The sequence below is a fragment of the Hippocampus comes genome, unplaced genomic scaffold, assembly GCF_001891065.2.
Source record: "Hippocampus comes isolate QL1 unplaced genomic scaffold, H_comes_QL1_v1.1 scaffold237, whole genome shotgun sequence".
Lineage (NCBI taxonomy): Eukaryota > Metazoa > Chordata > Actinopteri > Syngnathiformes > Syngnathidae > Hippocampus > Hippocampus comes.
The window spans coordinates 1,792,779-1,817,079 of NW_017806159.1; the positions used below are offsets into that span (position 1 = coordinate 1,792,779).

Below are 24,301 nucleotides of genomic sequence, written 5' to 3' on the forward strand. Positions count from 1 at the left end.
TGATGATAACACAGGCAACGTAACCAAGAGTACATATTGGATCTGATTAATATATGCCAGAGTTTCCCCAATATGTTTCAGCTCAAGCCCTGCCGCAAATCGCAGTCAAACTGGACAAAATCAATAAATAAATACAGCCGCCGGCAACTCGCATCTGACATTAGGTGCTTGGCACACATATACTCACTCGATGCAATGGGGAAAAACTGCAACCCCCGGGGTCTCTCAGGAAACATTTTATTTATTGAACCATAAACAACATGATGTGCTTGTCAAAGAAGTGGATTGCCCTGGCCGTCATAGCGATATTATAATATGAAAAGACGCGAAAGGGGCGAGAAAAAAAAAAAGCAGTGTCGGTATTTGAGAGGCTGCTGGTGATGATTGCCCGCTTCATTGACTTCTCATTCAGTCGTGAAACAGAGATTCTCCACGCTTCACTTTTTAGCCATAGGTCCATGGAAATGAGAAATATACTTAAGTATCACTGTAAAACATTACGTATATGTATAAAAAGACTAAAATGCTCAACTTCAAGTGGACCAAAACTTCAGAAAAAGGGAATGAAGTTGACTAAATGTGACATCAAACAAGCGGGATTGAAATTGGATGAAAATTGAGACTAAATTTAGAAATGGCTGGTAAAATTAACACAACTGGGCACATATCGACATTCACAGGTCTGTTTTTGGAATGTGGAGGAAGCTGGAGTAACTAACTGGAGAAAATGCACCTGTAGAAAATGCACACAAACCGGGGGAAACCAAGAGTTGAGGTTTTGAGTTGAGCATTTGTGTGTGCGCTTCATTCACAGTGAGAGCCTCAACATTAACAGCGGTGCAAAGACAACACAAGGGAAAGACTTCTTTTAAGCACCGATGTTCGATCTCCGCCCACCTCGCCGCCGAGTGGAAACTGTTCTCATTAGGCCAAAACGTTCCATCATCATCATACATTGTGATCAACACACGCCCACGGGCAGCGTGGGATCTCGGTCCTAAAATGATCTGCTGCCATGTTTGTGATACTGTATGTTAAATTATGAAGCACTAAGCAAACAACAAAACAAAAATTGGAGGAAATATGTCTCGTTATTTTGACGAAAATTTCTCCCTGGTCTTGATTTTGTCCTGTCCCTCGTCCCTCTTTCTCCGACAGCCATCCTCCCCGTTGCGCTTTAGGACGGTGTAATCAATGGCTTTTTTTTTCAGTTCGGTCCACTTAACCCACCGCGGCGGAGGCTGCCTGGGGTTTTTCATTTTCTCACTGACAAAAACCTGGGCAGCTATTTTCATTGAAATGGAAAGACTACGCAGCATAAAAGGCGGCTCGTCTGTGTGTTTTGTTTTGTTGAAAAATACTCCACTCTAGTCTGTCAAGCTAAGCTACTGCACCATGCTGCCTTGTCTTGACTGTGGCACACAAATGAAAAGAAGAAGTTTCCCAGTGGATGTTTTCCGAGGATGCCCTCCAGGGTTTTGTTAGTAGGCAGCGGGAGTCCATTAGGAGGCTATGAATTCAATTAGGTTAAAATGACCATATATAATATCCGGAGCATTAGGCTGTCAATCGATTCAGAGGAGCAGGTCAACAGTAGAACCCATCCTGTGCCCAGAGGATGTTTTTTTTTCCCATTTTAGGTCGAAAAAATCAACAAGCCTTATAACTAAACAGAAAAATTAACAGGCGTACACAAAAGGGATGTGGATCCAATAATACTTTTTTTTGGAAGGAGGAAAAGTGGTAAACACACAAACCAAAATAAATACAAGATGAAGTTCAACACAAAATGTCCGCCGCATCACAGCACACACCATTCGTCTACAGTACAAACATGGACAAGAAGAGGGGGCAGAGACAGGGACCTCTTGACTTGTTTGCACCAAACTACCGTATTTTCACGACGATACGGCGCACCGTATAAAAAGGCACAGACTCAGTTACGGATATTATTTCTGTATTTAAAACATACTAAAGACGCATTGTATTATTGGACGCAGGCATGGTAAATGATATGCTATCTTAAAAAAATATGGTAGCATCCATGCATGCTAGCATATCTTTTTAAAAAGGCAGCTGGAGCAAAACTGAGTTCGGTTGTACTTTATTGAAGTATTTAAACATCCGCATGCTGTCTTCAGTTAAGTCCGCCTTTCCTCGATATAAAACAGCATGTCGGCACAACATCAGTCAGTCAAACGGACCCCTCATCAAAGTCACATGACAACATTCACAGATTTTGGAACTCGGTGCATACACAAGGCATTATTAGGTGCCCCATCCATTTTGGAGAAAATGGCCGAATTTTTAGTGTCGTGAAAATACGGGACATAACAGGCCTTCTTGTTCCTCAAACGAATGTCTGCCTGAAGCCAACAAATAGCCACTTAAAATCGGACCTCTTTGAAGCAAGTTAATCTGTGTGTGTGTGTGTGTGTGTGTGTGTGTGTGTGTGCGCGCGCGCGCGCCGGCGCGTATTGAGCCCCTCTGCTCTTGACCTGCCAGCTCCTCACTGCTTCGCTCCAGTGGTTTTCTCAGCCTGTACTCAGAATGTTCTTCTTAACTCTGCACTGATGGAGGGCAGACCCATACACTGTGAAACACATCGGTGCTGAATTTCCATTTGGATAAATCCAACTAATCTGTGTGTGTGTACGTGTGTGTGTGCGTGTGTGTGTGTGCGTGTACGTGTCTCTCTGTGCGCATAATGACTGCCACCACAGCATGCAACACTTGACGTGTGGCAGGTGGTGTGAGAATGTGTCCTAATAGTTCTTTACCCCTAGGCAGAACATGAATAAACCATGGAATGTTCGAAAACTCGCTATGGACATAAGTAATGGGACACGCGGCCATTACACCTACAGTGAATGAAAACCGAAGAAAATGTGCTGCTGGAACAGCTTGCACTCTTCTGGAAAGACTCTACAAGATTTTTGGCGTGTGTCCTTAAACCTTGAAAATCGCCGGCTCACAAGCTCTCTTCTCGTTCTTCCTGTGATGAGGTTGAGTTTTTTCACGTTCGACCGGCCCAAACTCATCCAAGCATGTCTTTATGAAGCTTGCTTTGTACAGCTAGGAGCTTCGCCCGGCCGGGCACTAATTCAGTTACTGATCAAGAAATTTAGTCTCGTTAACATGCGTCGAAGGTTCACAATGATTTGGACTCTCATTTGTGTATAGCACGACATGGTAGGGCGGAACGATTTTAGGGAAAGAGTGAATTGCAATTTTTCTGACAAGCTATCATGATTTGGATTCCATTCACGATTTCACTCAAATCAAAATTTAAAGATTATATTCGCTTTGTACAGTTACATTTACAACATAAAATTACATCATAGCATTAAAACCTGAAAAGCTTCAATAATGGACCAACACTAAAGAGGCATGAGGGCGCGAAGTGTTTCAACAAAGAGCAAGACTTTTGTTTAATTCTTCTCTCTGTCGAGATGGCACATATTTGCCCATTCTTCAATTCCATGGGCTGAGTGCGGTCTGTCAGCCAGTGTGTCTAGCTCCCCACTTTTCGGTACCAAAGCAATATGGTTGACACCCCGAACAGACAGTAAGTGTGCCCAAAAGTGGTATAGTTGACGACATAGCGCTGATCGTTTAACAGGCCGTAGTGGACGCAGCTCGAGCTGTTATGTACAATCACACTGCTATTGATCAAATGACAAGTCAACCTTGTATGAGCATATTCAGTGGACCACATAATTGACTTAAGCGGGTCTCCATAACGGTGTCGTTGATATCGCTTGATTGATCAGTTCTAGCCGTTAGCTTTATGAGTTACAACAAGTCTGCATTTGATACATAAAAGTTTATGACTGACACGTCTCTATGGTCAATGTGTCTCGCTCCATCCAGTGGATACTGCAACACTCCACATCAATAGAAGGTTGCCATGTAGTGGAATGGAACAATTCAGCTATTTTGGTATTCTTCACAACTTTTGATGCTTACAATAAACAAAATTGTAAACTGAACTACCGTATTGGCCCGAATATAAGACGGTGTTTTTTGCATTGAAATAAGACTGAAAAAGTGGGGGTCGTCTTATATTCGGGGTCTAGACGTTATACCCATTCACGACGCTAGATGGCGTCAGATATCATTGAAGCAAATGCTGAACTTGACTCTCCAGGCCAAAGCGAACCCCTGTCACGAAGAATAAAAATAAAAATAGCGGCAGTACGAAGAAGAAAAATAAAAATCGCGGTAAGAAAGAAAAGAGAAGAAAATAATAGAAGATATAACAGAAAATGGAGAAACGTAGTGACAATCGAGAGAAAAGTGGGTCGAAGGTCAGCCAGGTTAACCGGAAGATGAGGAGAAGTTATGATGTAATTTACATTTCAAAAACCAGAAGCCATTCATACGAAAGTGATTACACTTTAGTTTACATATTTTAATGTTCAGATATTAAGATTTGAATGAGCTAAAATAACATGCTTTTTCTCTCAAATATATTGTTATAATCATTTGTTTCAGATGTGATGTAATTCTTTTCTGTATAAAAATTAATTTGGTGTTCAAAAAGTCTTTTTTCAAACTTGAGTTTTGAAAGAGAGGGGGTCGTCTTATAATCAGGGCCGTCTTATATTCGGGCCAATACGGTACTTGGTAGAAGGCTTTTCCTGCCTTAACCATTCATTCTGTTGCAAAAATATCAGCACATTTTTTTTTCTTTTTCATGTGAATGGTCTTGAAAGCAGTTCAGACTTAAATAAACTTACCGACAGTCTTGACGGTGACCACCCGCGTGTCTGACTTCTCTCCAATCTGCTCCCAGCTGAGTTCCGGTTCAGTGCCGCTTTGAAACCACTCGGTTGCAGTGCAACTGTACTGCCCTTCATCCCCAGGCAAGACATTGTAGATGGATAGTAAGAAGGTGTCAGGCCCCGACCTCTCGACTCGTATCTCGCCATAGCTGGAGCGCTCCCTGTAGGCATCGCTGTGGCGAACGGTGCCGTCTCTGTCCAAAGAGGCCAACCTCTGGGCCGGTTCACTGCCTTGCTTGTCCGTCCACTGCCAGACAACAGACAGCGGACCTGTGGTGGACTGCACCAAGCAGGTCAACTGCATCACGTTGCCCTCCAGTACCTCAGAAGAATTGCTCGACAACAAGACGGTGATGTTGCTCTCTGTAAGGAAAACAGACAACTCGATCAAAGTCAACAAGTGACGAGATGGAAGTCGTTCATTTTTAAAAATCCTGTCCCCACACTGAATCCAAAAGACAACAGCAAAGCACACATTCAGTATTAAAACATCCCAGAGAACATGAGCCCAGTGGCAATGTAACAAATTACAAAGCCTGTTCCCTGGAGTATAAAACCAACCTGCGCGATGCGTAGCGCACCAGTCTTTGCCGGTGTACGTGAGAGGTTGCTATTGCGGATACGTTTCTGGCCCGAGGCGCATCAGAGTGACGGATAGTGAGCAGGCCCTGGCGGGTTTGGGTTTGTGTAGGGGATGGGTTTTTTTAGTCTTTCGGAACTCGCAGTAGTTTATTCACTGAGCTAAGAAGGATTGGATCACAAGAGGCAGATGAAGAGGAGGGTAAGAAGTCCTTCCAGGCTCTCTTGCTTGCTTTCACCGCTTTACGACAACCTCTTCACTTCAAAAACATCACAAAGCTGCAGTTAACCCAAAAACTAAAGTATCAGCCAGCCAAACTTTGTTCTTCCTCCCTAATAGACATGAGCCGTGTATGAATATATATTACGTTAGCCACTCCGCTGCTATCACAGTGAAACCTAAAAATCCTTTTTTCCCCCCAACCTGTTTCACATTCATTCCAAATCTTTCATACCTGAGATAACTCTCCAAAAACACAAGGATTATGGAGGCGCAACACATCAGTGAACAAGGGCTTTTCAGTTGTGTCGTAGAGCTCTACATACACCGTACTAATTTGTTGCTTCCCATACAAGTAAATCACCTGCTAGGGAAAGTCGAATTGACCTTGAAACGTGTCTTTAGCCTAATTTCCACATACAGTTTGGTTCAGTGCGTTGTGCATTTTACAGCATTTCCTTTGTAAAAGGTCCCAAAATATCTGAGCCCAACAGTGCCCTTTTCAGTACCCCCTAGTTATGTTTTAGGTTAAAGTACAAATTCAATGCGATATAACTGATGCGAGAATATCCTTGACACGCCCTTTAGTGTATTCCTGATACAAAACGTACACCGTGGCAAATGGTACCTTGTTGGAAAACATAGCATTAGCGTTGACTTGCTGTGACTACATCACATCTCGGTAGTGACTTTCTCCTACTTTCCCGTTTTAGAGTGGCGCCGAACAAATTTAGATGAGTGTGTGAACATGAGAAAGACGCTCGAGCATAAAAAAAAAAAAAGCGCCACCTCAGTCTCAACTGCTTGCTTGACGCCGTTCCAGGTTTTCCTTAACTTGTGTAACCTCCATAAACATCCTTTACAAGGCATTAACGGTCTTTGTCGGAAAAACAAATTCAACCCTAAAAGGGGTTTCCCTGGAGACTTCCGCTGGTTTGGGGCTATTTTATGTGGGCTGATTTAGCAGGAGGCGCATATCAGGGTCAGGTTAGCATGTTGTTAGCCGCTTGAAAGGAGACGCAACTTTGTGGTTAGGAAGGGTTCTGTTGTTGTTGTTTTTAGTAAAGGCAGCGGCTGATGACACAGATTGTCCCAGCGCAGAGAGACTATGATGTCAAAACGTATGAGGGGGGGGATAAAACAGATGAACCTTCTGCCTTTCAGAAGTCAAATTTGCAACGATCAGGTGTAAGTCTGACTGACCCCGGCCATACATCCGAAAAGAACCTCATCACCCGACGTGGGGAACCTCTTGGCGGACATAGAAGTGATGCGCCTTTCTTTGGCTCTTTTATTTCTTTGTCGTCTTATTTCATGGCTGTTAGTTCAACCTCTGTAAGTCTAGACTCTACAGCTTTCCATTATCCTGGTGTACCCGCTCCCCCCTACCCCCCGCCTCCCCACATCCCTCCGACCCGCTTTATGGGAAGGACCATAATTCTACATTACAATTCCTTAGCAATCCACTCAAAGGGAAAATACATTAGGAATAAGAGCAGCATTATCTGATCTCTACTTACTCACAGCTAACAATAGGGGCTATCTGTCATGGCAAAGGGAGAGAGGTGGGGACATTCAATACCACTAAAACTGCTCTTATGAATAGCTCATGATTCTTAGTGTAATTGACAAGTAAGGACAGAACAACTAAGCCAGTGGCCTCGTGACCGGATTATGACTCACTGAGCGGCTGCACTGTGATCTGAACGTTGCGGGACCGCTTGCTGCGGTCGATGAAGTCTCCCGTGGGTGTCTTTTCCCGCTCTGTCACGCGGCAGATGTATTTGCCGGCGTCGTCGGGGCGTAGGTGCTGCAGTTTGAGGAGGTGCACATTGGGGCCCTCCTTGCGCACCGTCATGTGGCCGGCAGCTTCGCGAGCCACATAGTCGGTTCCCAGGACAGGCACGGCACTGGGGCCCACCACGGCCACCGGTGAGCTGCTGAAGACCCACGACACCATGAAGAATCGCTCAAGGACGTTCTGCGCCTCAATGGTGCAGCGGAGCTCCAGCGGCTCACCGGCCGTGAAGGACCGTCGCTCCGTGCTCACCTGGATGCTGAAGTCGCGATCTGAAGAGAAAACAGAACGTGAATGTTAGAAAGAATTGGCCAGCGAACAAAAACCTGTGTATAAGTGACGGCCATTGAAAACTGGATGACTTTTTTTTCCGAACTCCAAATTCTTAAAAAAAAAATAATAATAAATAAAATGCAATATGCACCCACCTCAAAAAAATAAGATTTTTAAAATAAATGAAAATATTGAAAAAAACAACGAGTTGAAAATGAAGTGTTACGTGAAAGGGACTTGGTCGTGCAACTTTTGGGTATTAACCCAAACGTACTTCCTCATATTCAGTTTTATTTTTATCTTATCTGATTATTCAGTATTCACGGTGCATTCGTTTTGGTCATTTTATGAAGCCGCCTTTACTCGATAACAACACTAAGCATTAAAACATTATCCATCGTGTTTCCAGCTCAATGATTTTGCACCCAACTCATCCAAGCACCTCTTTATGGACCTTGCTTTGTGCTCTTCCCCATTCAAAATGTCTTGTCAGGGCAAACTATGGCAATTAGTCCTACTCGTGATTGATTCATTGATTAAGAGGCATGTCCCAATACTTTGATCCATACAGTACATTACGCACACTAAATAATGACTGGCTTCGTGTCGCTATTAACCCCTGCGCCCGCCTCTCGTCTGTGCGCTCCTCTGCATCACAACAGAGAACTGATGGTGGAGGGGGGGCTCGAACATTTTCACACCAGAGTGTTTGTCAGGAAGTGAGTACGTCGTCGTAATTACAGCTCGAGGCTACCACCAACACTGAGAGGCAAAGCATCCGTTTCCGACACGTAGCCTACCGCGCTCATCATCTGCAAATTAATACAGCAAATAAACCCAGCGCACGCCCCCACCCCCATGCACTCCTTCTCCACGCACACACACACACACACACACACACACACACACACACACACACACACAGAAAGTGATCGTAATTTGGATAAGTGGAAGCGGAGTGAGCACCACCAACTTTGCTGTGTGTGAGCAGGAGGAAGAAGAGAGCACTTGACTCCCTGTCACACTGCAAGTGAGAATTCTAATTAGGTTTATTTTTTATTGCAGAGGTGAAAGCTACGAGGGGGGGTGGGGGGGGCGGCGAACGGCACACTCTGACAAATCAGCGTTTTTTTTTCTTTCTTTTTTTAAATCCCTGCACCGCACAGCCTGACCTCAACCTTTCCTCTTTTCTATTCCCTTGGCGTCTTCTCTGTGGTTGCAACTGACACAATTTTAGTGTCATCTTGTGCCCTGAGAATCCCCTTAATATTCTATCCTCCTCACTTTAGTATTCAGCCTCTGCACTCAAAAACTGTGGATAGCACAGTCTTGCATTGTTTTGCCAAGATTAAGTCTCCCTTTTTCAGCCAGAGGCTATGTACAGTTGTTTGGAATACGGACAGAGCTCTCATGGGTGAACTTTTGAGTCCTTGTTGATTAATGTGCATCGGCTGTGTTGGCACACTCGGGGATGACTACGTTTCCTTGATAGACTGGGAAGAGGAACAAATAATTGATTACAGGGGTTCTCGGTTTACGATGGCACAGGCAAACGATTTGAGGTTGCAAGTAAATGACGACTAGTTTACACAGCAACATAAATTATTTTCATACTTACTGTTTTTTATTTGATTGTGTGTTTATTATGGATTAGAAGTGTTTTTTATAGTTTGTACAAATGTTTTGTGTGTTGCAGCACAACATAGGCAGGGTAATGCTGCCCAGTGCGTGGCCATTTTTGAGAGCGCTCAGCTCATTAGAGATGCGGGTGAGTTGAAGTTGACTCAGTGGTCATATATAATTGTTTATATCATTTTTTTTTGTTGTTGTTGTTGAGAAAACTCATGCAATCAATTCACAACCAATTCCGATCGATAAATCTATCAATACGCAGCAAATAGTCGTAGCAAGTAGACCGAACAAGCTATAACAAATAGAGTAGGCAGTGCAGCAGAAGACAGCCATAATCGCAACACAAAATACAAATGTAACACACAGAACAGAGTAAAATTTTGTGTTTTCCAAGCCATTTAAATAATTGTCGGTGGCGCACACTTTCTCAACATTGTATGTGGTCACCTTGCATCACAGTGTGTTATGTACCAAATGTAACGTGTGATGTGCTGCAGCTTTAACCGCCACGATGTCACTTGCAGATTGATTGTTGAACGGGAATAAATAACAGTAATCTTCTGCATATATTACGATGTCAGAGCCCAAATCTTTTTGCGTAGACGCTATTCAAGAGGGTTGATTTATACTGATACGACAACTAAGGAATGATGACAGCTCACTATTCATCTTGGCACTTGGTGGTCTGCCTTCCTGATGAGGACAATCAAGTTTAGATTCATGTCATTAATAATATCGAATAGAAGTGACATTCCAAATCCCACATTGCTTGGTCCAAGTCTTCAATGGTGAGAAATGACAATTCATTGCTCTTTTTCTGTACTTACTGCTTTCGAACATGCTGTGTGAAAAAAAATAGGAAGAAAAAACTAAAGTTCATAACTAGGCGAAACAAGCAAAGGATGGTTTTGTTTTTTTTTTTTGTTTTTTTTGTGCTCCAGTGTGAAGTGGAGGCGAGTGGCAATGACCAAAGGGGGAAAAAAAGTAATAAATCACACCGTGGTACATTTAAGATTTTTTTAAATTCCTCATTATGACTAATAGAAAGCATGTACGAAAGCCAACATGACAGCTTTTTCCATCAGCTGTTTGCCATTTGTTATCCCCTTTGTAAAGCAAATGGCTGCCATCTACTGGACTGGAGTGAAACATCATCTTCAGATTCCTACTTTCAGGCAGGGAGGGCCCTGCTATTAAACTGCTTTCTCGTGGCACAGTTCCGGCTCGAGTTCATCTACTATGTGCCTTTAAAAGAATAATATGCAAAAACTATGCGGCATTGTAAAAAGTACATGATTACATCATTTGGAGGTAAACTAACAACGAACAACAATTATTCGAGATACTTTAATTTTATCCAAGGAGTGACAAAGCAGGGGATTAATTTACTGCTACAACAAATCGGAGACTGCAGGGTCTGAAATGCAGCATCTCGAGCTAATGAACAGCAGCCATTTTTTTGCAGGCAATCCCATAGCACACACTGTCCAGACAAACAACCTTTCACCCCTGTGGATAATTTAACATGCACCTTCTAGGAATGTGGAAGGAAGCCGGGACCCAAGGGAGTTTCGACCACAGAACCTGTTGACTGTGAGATATGTGCCCCTTTTTCATACTAGTTCTACTGGGAACCAGCCTGGTTCTGCCCTGCTATTCCAACGCAATGTGTTTTACAGCAACACTTAACCATATATACAATTTCATATGGACCTGTGACGGAAGTTGCAAAAGTTGTGGTAAAAATGTATGGGAGAAAGGTGAGCCCAGTCTTTCAACATGTTGACACCTGCGTCTTTATTTTCGCCACATCCAACATTTTGGAGCAACCCACATCTTTTTATGACTTAAAAAATATACGGTATATTGTATAAGGAGCCTCAGAATTCAATACTGGCTCGCACAGATCACATCAGGGGTAGTCCACACATTAAATAAGCCTCTCAATTTTGATTGGTGCCTTTTTTAATGGACAAGAAATGTAGACCAAGGACAGGACAACCAAGGCCAGGGGCACACTGGGGGCCAGGCTGTTCTGGAACTTGTAATGGAAAAGCATTAGTATATACTATAAACCCAAGCCACTAAAAGCAACTTCATCTCTCTCTGTTTTCTGTCACACTTGGTTCGGATTGTGGGAGGAAACTGGAATCACAGAAGAAAACGGGAAATTTATGCAGAAGTGCCTGGACTTCGATTTGAACCGAGAACCTCTCAACTCTGAGGCAGATGGGCTCGTTACTAAACCAAGACACAAACACAAAAAAAAAACCTCATAAAAAGTTACAAATCTAAAGTGGACCAAAGAGGAAGTATGAGGAAGTTGATTTAAAAAAAATAATAGAGCAGTAAAAAGAAAAGTTCTTAAAAACAGAGAGTTAAAAAAAGATTCTGTCCAAGGCTTGCCTCTTTGATGCTGGGTGCGGGTGATTAGTTAGTGATGGGGCTGTCTTCCACTCCATCTTTTATGATGGGAGCTTAATGTAGGTGCTGTGCTCTGCTCCGATAACATCCTCCCCATTCCGGTTGTCAAATTTGCACACATACCGACTAGACGAGTTCGCCCCCAAAAAGTTAAACAAGGTTCACCCTCGCCTGGCGGTAAGCAAACACAAAGCAATCCAAAAATCACACACATCAAGAGCGCTATGATAGGCAAACCTCTGCTGTGTTCGCCGTCATGCAACAACACCTCTATCTATTATGGATTACAGGGAAGAAGGAGAGTGACAACGGGTTCAGAGAGGGGAACTCTTGGTGCCTTTTGTCTCCTCCCTGAAGTAGCACGGAGTCATCTGACAAGTGTGCTTTACATCTCTGTTGGCGCTCCCCCCACCGTCTCCACCAGCCAACGCTGTCTGGGGCGCCATCAACTTGTACAGCTCCAGAGCGGAAATGATATTTCATTGTTAAAGGCCAAAAATGAGTCTAATTTGAAGGGATTCGCTTGTCGAGACACCCAAGTCTGTGTTGTGCGCTAATGTCATCGCTGTTTACCAGCCGGACGTAAGGGCCTTTCCAGTTAGGCGCACAAAGAACAAATGACTTCTTCCGAGTGGGTGACGGCACAGCTCGAGCGACGGGGTGAGGAGGTCGAGTTGGGTGGGAGGTGCGGTGACGAGCCATAAAGCTGTCTTTGTGTCTGATCCGTCAAGGCCGGGGGTTGACTACTTATGAGATAATTATCATGAGGCATAGTAAGCCGACAGCGACGCCATCATGTTACTTGACCCGATGTCCTACCTCCTCTTTCTTCCTCTTACTCCTCCACCGCCTCCCGCACTTTGTCATCTCCATTAGACGATCGACCGACCGGACAATCAGAGTTGCCGACGGCCGGCACCGTGCCTCACGCTAATGCACTCAAGAAGAACCGCGACTGGTGTCCCCGCCAAATCGTTTTCCAACCTGAAAGTAGCGATAGAGTGAAACAGGGCCTTGTCGCAGTTTTCGCTATTTACGAATGCTCCTGTTACAATATATGGGGAACCTACACTACCTTGGGCTATTTCCTGACGATGTACAGTTTTTGTAACCTTTTCATAGTGCAGATTTTGACTCAAGATAGTAGCTTACAGTGATATGTATTTGTCGAGGAGGCATGAAAAGGCCTTGTCGCAGTTTTCACTATTTACGAATGCTCCTGTTACAATTTATGGGGAATCTACACTACCTTGGGCTATTTCCTGACGATGTACCTTTTCACAGTTTTCGTAACCTTTTCATAGTGCATATTTTGACTCAAGCTAGTAGCTTACAGTGATATGTATTTGTCGAGGAGGCGATAAGTTGAGCCAAGTTTAGCTGTGCCGCATGCGTATGGTTTTGTTCTGCTGAATGGCTACTAACTCGGTCACTGCCAGCCGTTTTCCCAGGATTGCCAACAAAATAATGACGTTCTTTATGATCTTTGAAGACCCACAAAATCTTGTGCTGCGTGACCCTACAAAAAAGAAAGAGTAGATACTCTTCTTTTAGCAGGAAACAAAAAATGTTTCCAAATTCTTCCCTTCTTTAGTAATCGGCAGCTGAACGTCATAATATGGGACGCGTGTGAGACGAAATGTCCTCCAAAAACTCTCGCTTCTTATGTCACACCGAAAGAAGCAAATACTGCAGGCTGTCTTTGCAGATGTGATGATCGTTTGTCTGGTCCAAACTGACGATGAAAACTCAGTTTGGGTTTAATCTTTTCTTTTTAAACAACAGGCCTGGAACCTTTAAGAAATTAATTAGCCTTTGGGTACACGAATGGGCTCCTATTGTACTGCTACATCGAACAATGGGGAGACTGTACACTGTAGACACCTGTTGTGCACCGTTAAAAGCAATTTACACTATCCTTGCCTATACTTTTAATGTTGCTCGCTAAAGCGACACAAATGCATCAGTGGGAGGTCTGTGGAGGTTGAATAAGCCCTTTTTAGAGAGTTAATGAGCCTAGTGTGAGAGGCTGATCAGCAATCAGAGGAAGCCAGCCCCCACATGTGCGATGTACATCTGCTTCTTGACTCTTTCAAATCAAATCTGCATCCCTCACTTGGCTCACCGGTGGGCTGAATGCGGAGCGGGGTCTTGTCGCTCTGTTTGCGGGTCATCGCAAACCAGCTGCCGTCGGCGTCCTGGATCCACTCCGCAGCCTGGCAGTAGAGCAGGCCCTGGTCCACCGGCTGCAGCTTGCGTCATCGGGCGCTTTCAGGTACCAGCCCACTGACAAGTGCGTGTGTTGCATCGTGGTCCGGGAAACTTCACAGGTCAGCTGAAGAGTATCGCCTTCCACTTTGGACAGGGTCTGGGCTGGAGCGGATACTGTCAGTGAGTCAGCAATAACTGCAAAGAGAAAATGAGAATCTCAGTCAGAGGTGGGGCAAATGTCATGTGGATAAGCTGACACAACTTGGAATTTGGCTTGATGATGGAGTAGAGAGTCAGAGACTATATGATATAGACTTTACCACCGCTAGTTCGAAATGTATTTTACTGCCCCTGCAAAAGGTCAAGGATAGCCACAGTGCATTTTCAATCGCCGTGAGACGAAATTCACAAAAGAAACAAGCAGCACATACATAGTAGGTGAGCTTCTATGGCCACACCTCTTGCCTCGTCACCGATCCACACAGCATAGGACCAGGGCACGAGCTAACCTGAGTTAAAAACAACCAACTCTCCCTCGCCGATGCACACATCAGGCCCTGAATCAGTCACAGATAGTCGAGCATAGAATGTGAGGATGGTCACGTAAGTGCACAACAATAAAACTTGCTCATCACATGCATGGTGTATAAATTAATGTACCGTATTGGCCCGAATATAAGACGCTGTTTTTTGCATTGAAATAAGACTGAAAAAGTGGGGGTCGTCTTATATTCAGGGTCTAGACATTAAACCCATTCACGACGCTGGATGGCGCCAGATATCATTGAAGCGAATGCTGAATTTGACTCCCCAGGCCAAAGCGAACCCCTGTCACGAAGAATAAAAATAAAAATAGCGGTAGCACAAAGAAGAAAAATAAAAAAATCGTGGTAAGAAAGAAAAGAGAAGAAAATAATAGAAGAGATAACAGAAAATGGAGAAACGTAGCGACAATCTGGAGAAAAGTAGGTCGAAGATCGGCCAGGTTAACCGGCAGCTGAGGAGAAGTTATGGTGTAAACTTCAAGATGCTTTTTCTCTCAAATATATTGTTATAATCATTTGTTTCAGATGTACTGTAATTATTTTCTGTGTAAAAATTAATTTGGTGTTCAAAAAGACTTTTTTCAAACTTGTGTCTTGAAAATGAGGGGGTCGTCTTATATTCGGGTGTATGATGTGTTGGCATTGTGGTTTAATCACACAAATCAAATTTTCATCCAATTACTCTATTCACAAATGAACTAGTCAAGCCTAAAAATATTCAGTTTGAAAAATACTTTGGTGACGTTGTACTTTCCCCAAAAATGATTCTAACCCATGTTCCGTCTTTTGTTTAACTGAGGGAACTCACATTGTTGTATTTCTTCATTGTGAGGCACATGGCTTCCAATTTGACTACCAAATGGCGCAACAAGGGGTACAGCATATACAATGTGCAAATCTATTCAGGGAATGCACAGGTAGGAAGTGCTTAACATCAAAATGAATGAGTGCCGAGGCCGTTTCGGGTTAGAATGACCCATTATTTTAAGTGTTGCGTCCCAGTCCATAAAGAAACAGCAGGTTGCTGTTTAATGTGCAGGACTGGCTTGACTACAGCAGACAATTTGGGGTTTATGTCTGCTCGTAGTGAGAATAAATAGACGTATCGATAGAAACTAAAAGTGCCTCAAGATCTGTTTTGCAACCAAGTGGAGGAAGAAAAATATTCGTCTCCCTCTGACATGAGCGCCACCCATATCCTCCTGTTTCATGTTCGACTTTAACATGCTAGAGTATGCTGACACCTCACACAGCAGGACTGGGCTCCGGAGAATTACATGAATGTATGAATAAGCATGCAGTAGAAGGTCATTTATTGAAAAAAAAAAAAGGACGAAACTGAAAGATGTAGAAAAGGACTGTTAATTTTAATTTATGGAGCAAATGCGCCTCAATGGCAAGGTGAAATGTATGACTGTGATATGCGCATATTGTATGCAGGCACGGTGCCTAGGAATGTGCTCAATGCACAGAAGTTAAAACAGCGTGACATCAAGTTAATTGAGCAAATGATGCAAGTCGAAGCATAATTGTGTGCGGTGAATCTTACCTGAGCTAAAGCAACAGCGTGCTGTAATTTGTGCTTCAAATAACAACTTCCACGTCACCGCCATGGTTCATTGGCTTGCAATAAAGCTGAGGACGTGCTTTTTGATATCGGCGTGGCAACTTCAGTGGACCAGCCAGGCACTCGAATACATCATAACCGAAGGGGTTCGCTTTGAAAGCCGTCAACGGAGCCAAAAACCTAATTCTTCAGGTCGTGCTGTCGAGGTTGGTTATTTCGTCAACTGCTGAGAGCACGCATATCAGTATACGTCACATAATTACTTTTAGCCAACTCAGAACTGCGAGCGGCGTTCTATTCACTTTTACTAGTTAGAGGCCAGTAATTTACTGTACTTGGCTGTCAACCTTGAGAGTCGTTTAGCATTTCGTGATAGCTGTACGTTATAGTGCCATTAGGCCGAACGTAAATATACTGAAATCAGACACAATCTGTTATTTATTTATTTCACATGTACCAAATGACTATATTATCAGTAATTTTTTTTTAATTGTGTGTAAAAAAAAAAAAAAAACTGGATGTATGGAAATAGTCAGAGTCTGTATGCTTGATAACAAGATGATGGATGTCCAAACGTTTTCAGGCACTCAATTCCCCCTTCCCCCCTTCCCCCCGACCTTCCAAACACTCTGAGTCTTACTTTCGCAAGCAGACACCAAAGCGCACACTCACCAGTGGGAGGACGAGAACCAGCCCACCGAGCGACGTGTGAAGGTAAGCAAACGCCAGCCCGAACATACACACTTCTCTGCCGCATAAACTTGCCGGCAAGATGATGACTCACAAGGAACAGCCTGTAATGCCTCTGCAGTCACCCAACATTACCTGTTTTTTGTTTGTTTGTTTTTTCTAGAGGCATTTATTTGTGGTGCAGTGCTGGACGATTAATTGGTCATAGATATGTGTATTTATTTGAGAGGAAGCCACCATGAGGAGATATTATATTCCATACCATTAATTTTAATGATAGCGGGCCATACTATTTTTCAAAATATTTCAAGTCAGATAAACGCAAAAGAGCAGCTATGAATACATTTAACTGGGAATGTGTTTCTGTTGTGCAAAAACAGGCGCTGCAGCGAGCGGGGCCAGCCAAAACGAGCAGCACAGCCAAACTGGGCCAAAGTCAGACAGATCACAGAGAAGAAGACAGACAAGAGGACGGGGAGAAGAAAATACCGTGGTTAGCGCAGCTCAAGTGAGAAACGGTGTTAAAATAGACGTAGCAGGAAAACAAAGTGTCCAATAAGAGAGGGTCAAAGTCAGCAGCCCTCTAATGAGGTGCTACTTTCTGCTGCTGCAGTACAGCCGCGGAGGATGGAGCAATTTGCTGCACTTCTTTGACTGAATACTATCTTCGCATCCACTTCTCGCTCACCTCAAGTGAATTATTATGGCAATATTAGTCCTGGGTGCAATAAACCTTTTCTGCTGATATACGCCTTTGTTGCTTGTATGATACAATTACTAATATGGGACTCTAAGTAGGCCGGTGCCAGTGTTTATAGTGAGAGGCTCTGTTTATAATGGTTTCTGGCTGGGCAAACTCACTCTCTTAATGGGTCTTACCGCTGGGCAAGCGGATTTCAGTGGAACCATATCGCTATGATATAATCCTGTTGTTGTTCCACAAATTAGTGTCTTCCAAATTCGGGACCCTGAGCGATAAAGTGTAACGCAATTTCGAACATGAGTGAACGAGATCGGATAAAGTTTGTAATCTCTCTTTTTTTTTTTTTTGTGTTAGTTAGCCAGATTAAAAATTTTGACTGCCAGTACACTTTATTATAATCGACACAAAAGAAGAGACACTCAGCCAAAATAAATCAAATAAAACAATGACATATTTACATGAACAATTTGTCTGTTCTTTATTGAAATAATTGGGTTAATATTTTATGTATGTATTTATGTATATATATATATATATATACATATATATATAATTCAAGCACCTGTGCAGTACAGTGTGAATTGAATTCCTTTTTGGTGACTTAATTGATAACTGTGAATGAATTTAATTTATAAAACTGCAATCGCCACATCCTTTTGGATTGATATTTAGTTTTTTTCTTTGAAATCATGCTTAGTTTTCACTGTACCCGTAATAATATAGAGATATGTAGTATAAATAGACAAATGAAATTGTGTCCATATAGTCCAGCCTGAAAGGAAACCATTAAACTTAGTGACAAACAGGACAAAAAGGCGAGATACAATTTATATTTATACAATTTGATGATCATAATGATTTCATAGTCCATTGTAATTTCTAGGGTGTTATAAAACATTTATTACTGCATCATTACATCGGATAGTACTTAAATTGTCAATTACTGTTCAACTCATCAAAAGACTGAATGCTCAGCAATCAGAGCCTGAGCAGCAGCCGCACGAGACTGTTACCACAACAACACACCTACGCTACAACCTACCATCGCCATAGCAACCCTCCCACATGATTCTCCGGGCCTATTAGAACAGCAAAAGCGTCACTGGGACAACCTTGTGCCCCTGCATACCTCCGATATCTATTGTGAAGCCCTCTAAGTCCCCGTGGACTGAAAGAATTCAGCAAGTTGATGCGTCACAGCCCATGGGCTCACTTCTTTAAGGAGACATTTAACATTGGGACTAGTCCTGAACCCCCTGAACCAATCAGACTTCGAGACAGCTCAGTCTGGGATAGCAGACCAATCAGGGGACGTTAGCCAATCTCGGTATTTCTGAGTGAGGTTGTGGAGATCTTGCAATGGCCTCACTGACCTCAATCTGGGAGCGGATTAGGAAGAGAATGAGAAGGCATTCGTGGGCACAAACACACACTTTCTGCTGTCACTTGAGACCTCAAAGCAGTGATTTCAACTACCTCAACTATTGCCGCTATATGTCATAAATGTCAACCTTGAAGCCTGATTGTTTGGGTAAACGTGGTTCTAGATGGCCATTCCACACTGAATGAAATGCTCATTAAGGCTAAAAACACTTCATAGGGCACCCTCTGAAATACCTTTTTTTTTCTCGCCAGAATAGAAAACTTTCCAAACTTTTCCATTATAACTCCCTGTCGGCTTAAATCAATGAAATTGTTCTACAGCATTCAGATCTGCAAGACGACCCTTTTCACTTAAATTCAAGGCCAATGTGGTTTCCTTGTCCAATAAATGACTCCTTGAGATATCTCTTCCGAGAAGTTTGCTTTATTTTTTTTATTGGTTTGGGTTATGCATTCATTTATTCTGGCACCAGTTTATTTTATGCAACAATCTGGATTCATTATTATTAGTTTTTTTTTCTAGGAAGAATGAATCTATTAAATGGCTTAAATCAACACATTGATGATGCCATAAAAACATAAAAACTCCAAAATCATTTATCTTAGTTCTGCCATAGTTACTATCTGCACTTTTTTTCCCCCTGTGATCTTTGCTTATCCTCCTTCGGTTGATGGAGCCTATTCCAGCTGACTGGGGGAGAGGCGGCATTTACCCAAGACTGGTCGCCAGCCAGTTGCAGACAAACAGCCCATTTACATTTTGTATTCATTCCTGTAAACGATTTAGAGCCTTACATGAAGCTAATAGGAAAACGTTGCATCGGAAGGCTGGAACCGAAATGCGAACTCTGATCCTCAAAAACGTGAGGCAAACATCTGATACGTGTGGCCCACTAAAATATTTGAACATTAAAATGCCATAATAATATAAATCCATTGTTGACTGGCTGGGAGAAATCACACGGCTCTTCGACTGCCTTATCCTGAGGTTCGTGGAGTCCATTTTTTTTTTTTTTTTTTTTTTTAAAAATATTGGGTTCGAGACTGTTACCACAACAACACACCTACGCTACAACCTACCATCGCCATAGCAACCCTCCCACATGATTCTCCGGGCCTATTAGAACAGCAAAAGCGTCACTGGGACAACCTTGTGCCCCTGCATACCTCCGATATCTATTGTGAAGCCCTCTAAGTCCCCGTGGACTGAAAGAATTCAGCAAGTTGATGCGTCACAGCCCATGGGCTCACTTCTTTAAGGAGACATTTAACATTGGGACTAGTCCTGAACCCCCTGAACCAATCAGACTTCGAGACAGCTCAGTCTGGGATAGCAGACCAATCAGGGGACGTTAGCCAATCTCGGTATTTCTGAGTGAGGTTGTGGAGATCTTGCAATGGCCTCACTGACCTCAATCTGGGAGCGGATTAGGAAGAGAATGAGAAGGCATTCGTGGGCACAAACACACACTTTCTGCTGTCACTTGAGACCTCAAAGCAGTGATTTCAACTACCTCAACTATTGCCGCTATATGTCATAAATGTCAACCTTGAAGCCTGATTGTTTGGGTAAACGTGGTTCTAGATGGCCATTCCACACTGAATGAAATGCTCATTAAGGCTAAAAACACTTCATAGGGCACCCTCTGAAATACCTTTTTTTTTCTCGCCAGAATAGAAAACTTTCCAAACTTTTCCATTATAACTCCCTGTCGGCTTAAATCAATGAAATTGTTCTACAGCATTCAGATCTGCAAGACGACCCTTTTCACTTAAATTCAAGGCCAATGTGGTTTCCTTGTCCAATAAATGACTCCTTGAGATATCTCTTCCGAGAAGTTTGCTTTATTTTTTTTATTGGTTTGGGTTATGCATTCATTTATTCTGGCACCAGTTTATTTTATGCAACAATCTGGATTCATTATTATTAGTTTTTTTTTCTAGGAAGAATGAATCTATTAAATGGCTTAAATCAACACATTGATGATGCCATAAAAACATAAAAACTCCAAAATCATTTATCTTAGTTCTGCCATAGTTACTATCTGCACTTTTTTTCCCCCTGTGATCTTTGCTTATCCTCCTTCGGTTGATGGAGCCTATTCCAGCTGACTGGGGGAGAGGCGGCATTTACCCAAGACTGGTCGCCAGCCAGTTGCAGACAAACAGCCCATTTACATTTTGTATTCATTCCTGTAAACGATTTAGAGCCTTACATGAAGCTAATAGGAAAACGTTGCATCGGAAGGCTGGAACCGAAATGCGAACTCTGATCCTCAAAAACGTGAGGCAAACATCTGATACGTGTGGCCCACTAAAATATTTGAACATTAAAATGCCATAATAATATAAATCCATTGTTGACTGGCTGGGAGAAATCACACGGCTCTTCGACTGCCTTATCCTGAGGTTCGTGGAGTCCATTTTTTTTTTTTTTTTTTTTTTTAAACATATGTGGATACTTGCCTGAAGGGTCTCACCACAAAACCTCATTTAGCAGGTTCAGGCGCTTACAGCACATATTTATCTCCTCGGATTCCATTTTTAATATTGAATTTGAATTCGACTCATCATCCTTTGCATTTTGGTTTGTTGTGCTTGAGCGTGAAGGAAAAAAAATAAATAAATAAACGTTCTGTTTATTATTTGGTCTTTTTGACGGGCACGTAGGCTGTCAGTCCACCATAAATCTTCCCTCCTGGTCTACCTCATCTCCATTTTTTTTTCCTTGCTTTAATCTTCCCTACCAGCCGATCTTCTCCTTCCGTCAAACCTCTGAAGTGAGCGACGCTCGTCGTTGCTCAAGCTGCCCTTTTAAGTCTGCACATGAGGATGTGCAAGTAAGAGGGGGGGAGGAAGACACAAAAACAGTAGAGAAGACGACTTTTGCAAAGATGAGAGGTGGTGAAAATAGATGATTTATCCACAGTGACCTGTATATTGCATGCAACCAAACTTCTTTTCTTGCACTTTGTTCAAATGCATTTTTTAACGTTGCAGAAGGAAGAAGCAAACAACAAAGGACTTGCGCGTGCGCTTGTGTGTGAGTAGTATGTCAAGCTTGATGGCGAGGCAACACATGTACTCTTATTGTAGTTTTGTTTGAAATGGATAAGTGTATTTTTTTGCCGCTCAACTGGTGGATATAATATTGCAGCATATTGGGCGCCTCATTAGGAAGTGGAGGCTGCCACACATGACCAATGAGCTCAACTGCACAGCCAAAAGGATGAGTGGCGTACAAGTGCCAGTCCACCATTATGTAGCTGTAGTTTTGTTCTCCATTACATTCTGTAATGCAACAGCAAACATCGTTACGTTTTACAGTGGAATTCCAAAATTTGAATGCTGCACAAGTTTTCAGAAAATTGTGTGACTTCAGCTCAGTGAGCGCAAGAAGGTCATTCATTTCCGGCTGGTTGGACTTCAAATGCTACTGTGAATACAGCCCGAAAAGTTCAGAAAAGGTTTCATGATGACAATAATTAGATCCTATAATGGTTCCATTTAATTTACATTTTTTCTTGGGGAGGGGCTAAATGCTAACAAAGTTGACCAGCACCCCGGAGCGGATAGTATTCCAACTGTATGTGGCTTTTAACAGGGTGTGTTAAGCAAGTTTAGATGTTTAAATGCTTTATCTCATCGAAAATATCCGTGCAATTGACAAATGGGTACATTTTGGCAAGAGAAGCATTCACAGGGGGCGAGTGCAGCAGATGTTCAGACACAGCTGAAGTGGGTACCGATTTACGGAGCGCGGCAGCGTGTTAAGTGTCGGCGTGTTGGTGCAACTCAAATGGCCATTTGGCGGAGCCAGCAGGGCAATTAATGTTAATTACTTGGTGAAACGGATAAAAGTGCTGAGAGGACGATGGAGCACGGGTGTGATCCTCCGTTGCGATTCGAAAGCCTCATCGCTGAGGCAGGACGACCGCAACTCAAGCGGGAGTACCGGGGTTCAGGACCCAACACAATTACGGATAAATACAGCACCAGCGTCACACCTACACCTGTCGCCGACGTCCTCGTTATCTATCGTGCTTCAAACACTCCTCAGATTGCTGTCGATTGGCTAATGAGCATATTGTGGAAATTGTAGAACTCGAAGAAAGCGACAATTTCTCACGTGCGCACTCCGAGAGAGAGTGTGTCGTGTTTTTTTTATTTGCACCACAAAAAAAACACTCGTGCCAAACGAAGCCCGCCGAAAGTAAGTTTCCATAGAAACAAGCAGACTAAAATGGCGGTCCTTAAAGGGACTGCAATTATTTCTACCCCGTTACCAAATAATCGTGAACTCTCTGACAAGCATATGAACATTGCATTCACACATTTGCAGTTGGTGGTGAATTATGTACACAGAAGTCACTACAATATACAATACAATACAATACATCCTGATTTATATTGCACTTTCACAACAGATGCAGCTGTAACAAAGCACTTTACAAAACAGTTAATATAAAATAAAATAATAAACGCAACACATCACATAAAAACACGGACAGTCGTGCAATCTTTTCAAACCACTTTTCCCTCATACACTTTGTTGGTTGAAGCAGTTCTCGATGAAAGACGAGAGAATCAAAGTGTCCTTTCACCGGTGGATCAGAGACGTCATGCTGAAAATGTGCACACGTCTGCTACAAGCTAAATTTGAAAGTCAACAAGAAGCTGTAGAGTCCATTAACGAAAAAAAGAGATTCGTTCACCTCTCCTGTCCCATGTAAATCCGCTTCAATTCCAAGCGGCGACTCTCACTTCCAAATATGCATCCGCGTTCCCGCGCCGATGCTCCTCTCTCCTCATCCTCAGCTCCACAAGCCATCCATCCAGCCGCACCAACGCAGACTGTCCAACAGTGCCATCATCTCCGCTGAACAAAACGGGGCTGTGAAAAATGCTGCCCATTACAGGCGCAAAAAACACAAGCGCCCCGCGGCTGTCCAGCACCGACAGTCAAATGGCGCCGACATTCCTCCCAATCAAAATCTGTGCTGGTACACGCGTGCTGCCGAGAAGGCGCAACCACCAAACACAGATTCTTCTCCAAAATAAATGTCGGACTACAGCAGTCCTTCTCAAATAGTGGGGTGTGTTCACAATATGTGATGTGTTTGCATGATTTTAAAACTAGGCTTAAAGAAGTTAAAAATGCTGTAAAAACATGCAAATAGAATATTTAAACAGGCTATTTTTATCCATCCATCCATCCATTTTCTGATCTGCTTTATCCCAGCTGTCTTCGGGCAGTCAGCGAGGGACACCCTAAACTGGTTGCCAGCCAATCGCAGGGCACACAGAGGCGAACAACCTGCCGCGCTCAAACTCACACCCAGGGACAATTTTAGAGTGTTCAATCAGCCAGCCATGCATGATTTTAGAATGTGGGAGGAAACCGGAGTACCCAGGGAAAACCCACGCAGGCACGGGGAGAACATGCAAACTCCACACAGGAAGGCCGGAGCCGGGATCGAACCCACGAC

At 43.1% G+C, this 24,301-nt stretch overlaps 1 protein-coding gene across 1 annotated transcript in view; it reads right to left on the minus strand.

Annotated features, from left to right (window-relative positions):
* LOC109531244 (immunoglobulin superfamily member 3-like) overlaps nucleotides 1-24,301 on the minus strand; it is a 101,706-nt gene that overhangs the window by 33,901 nt on the left and 43,504 nt on the right. The window contains 4 exon segments of the mRNA XM_019895439.1: nucleotides 4,743-5,150; nucleotides 7,270-7,656; nucleotides 13,839-13,970; nucleotides 13,973-14,119. Of these exon segments, the coding sequence (XP_019750998.1) occupies nucleotides 4,743-5,150; nucleotides 7,270-7,656; nucleotides 13,839-13,970; nucleotides 13,973-14,119 (1,074 nt within the window).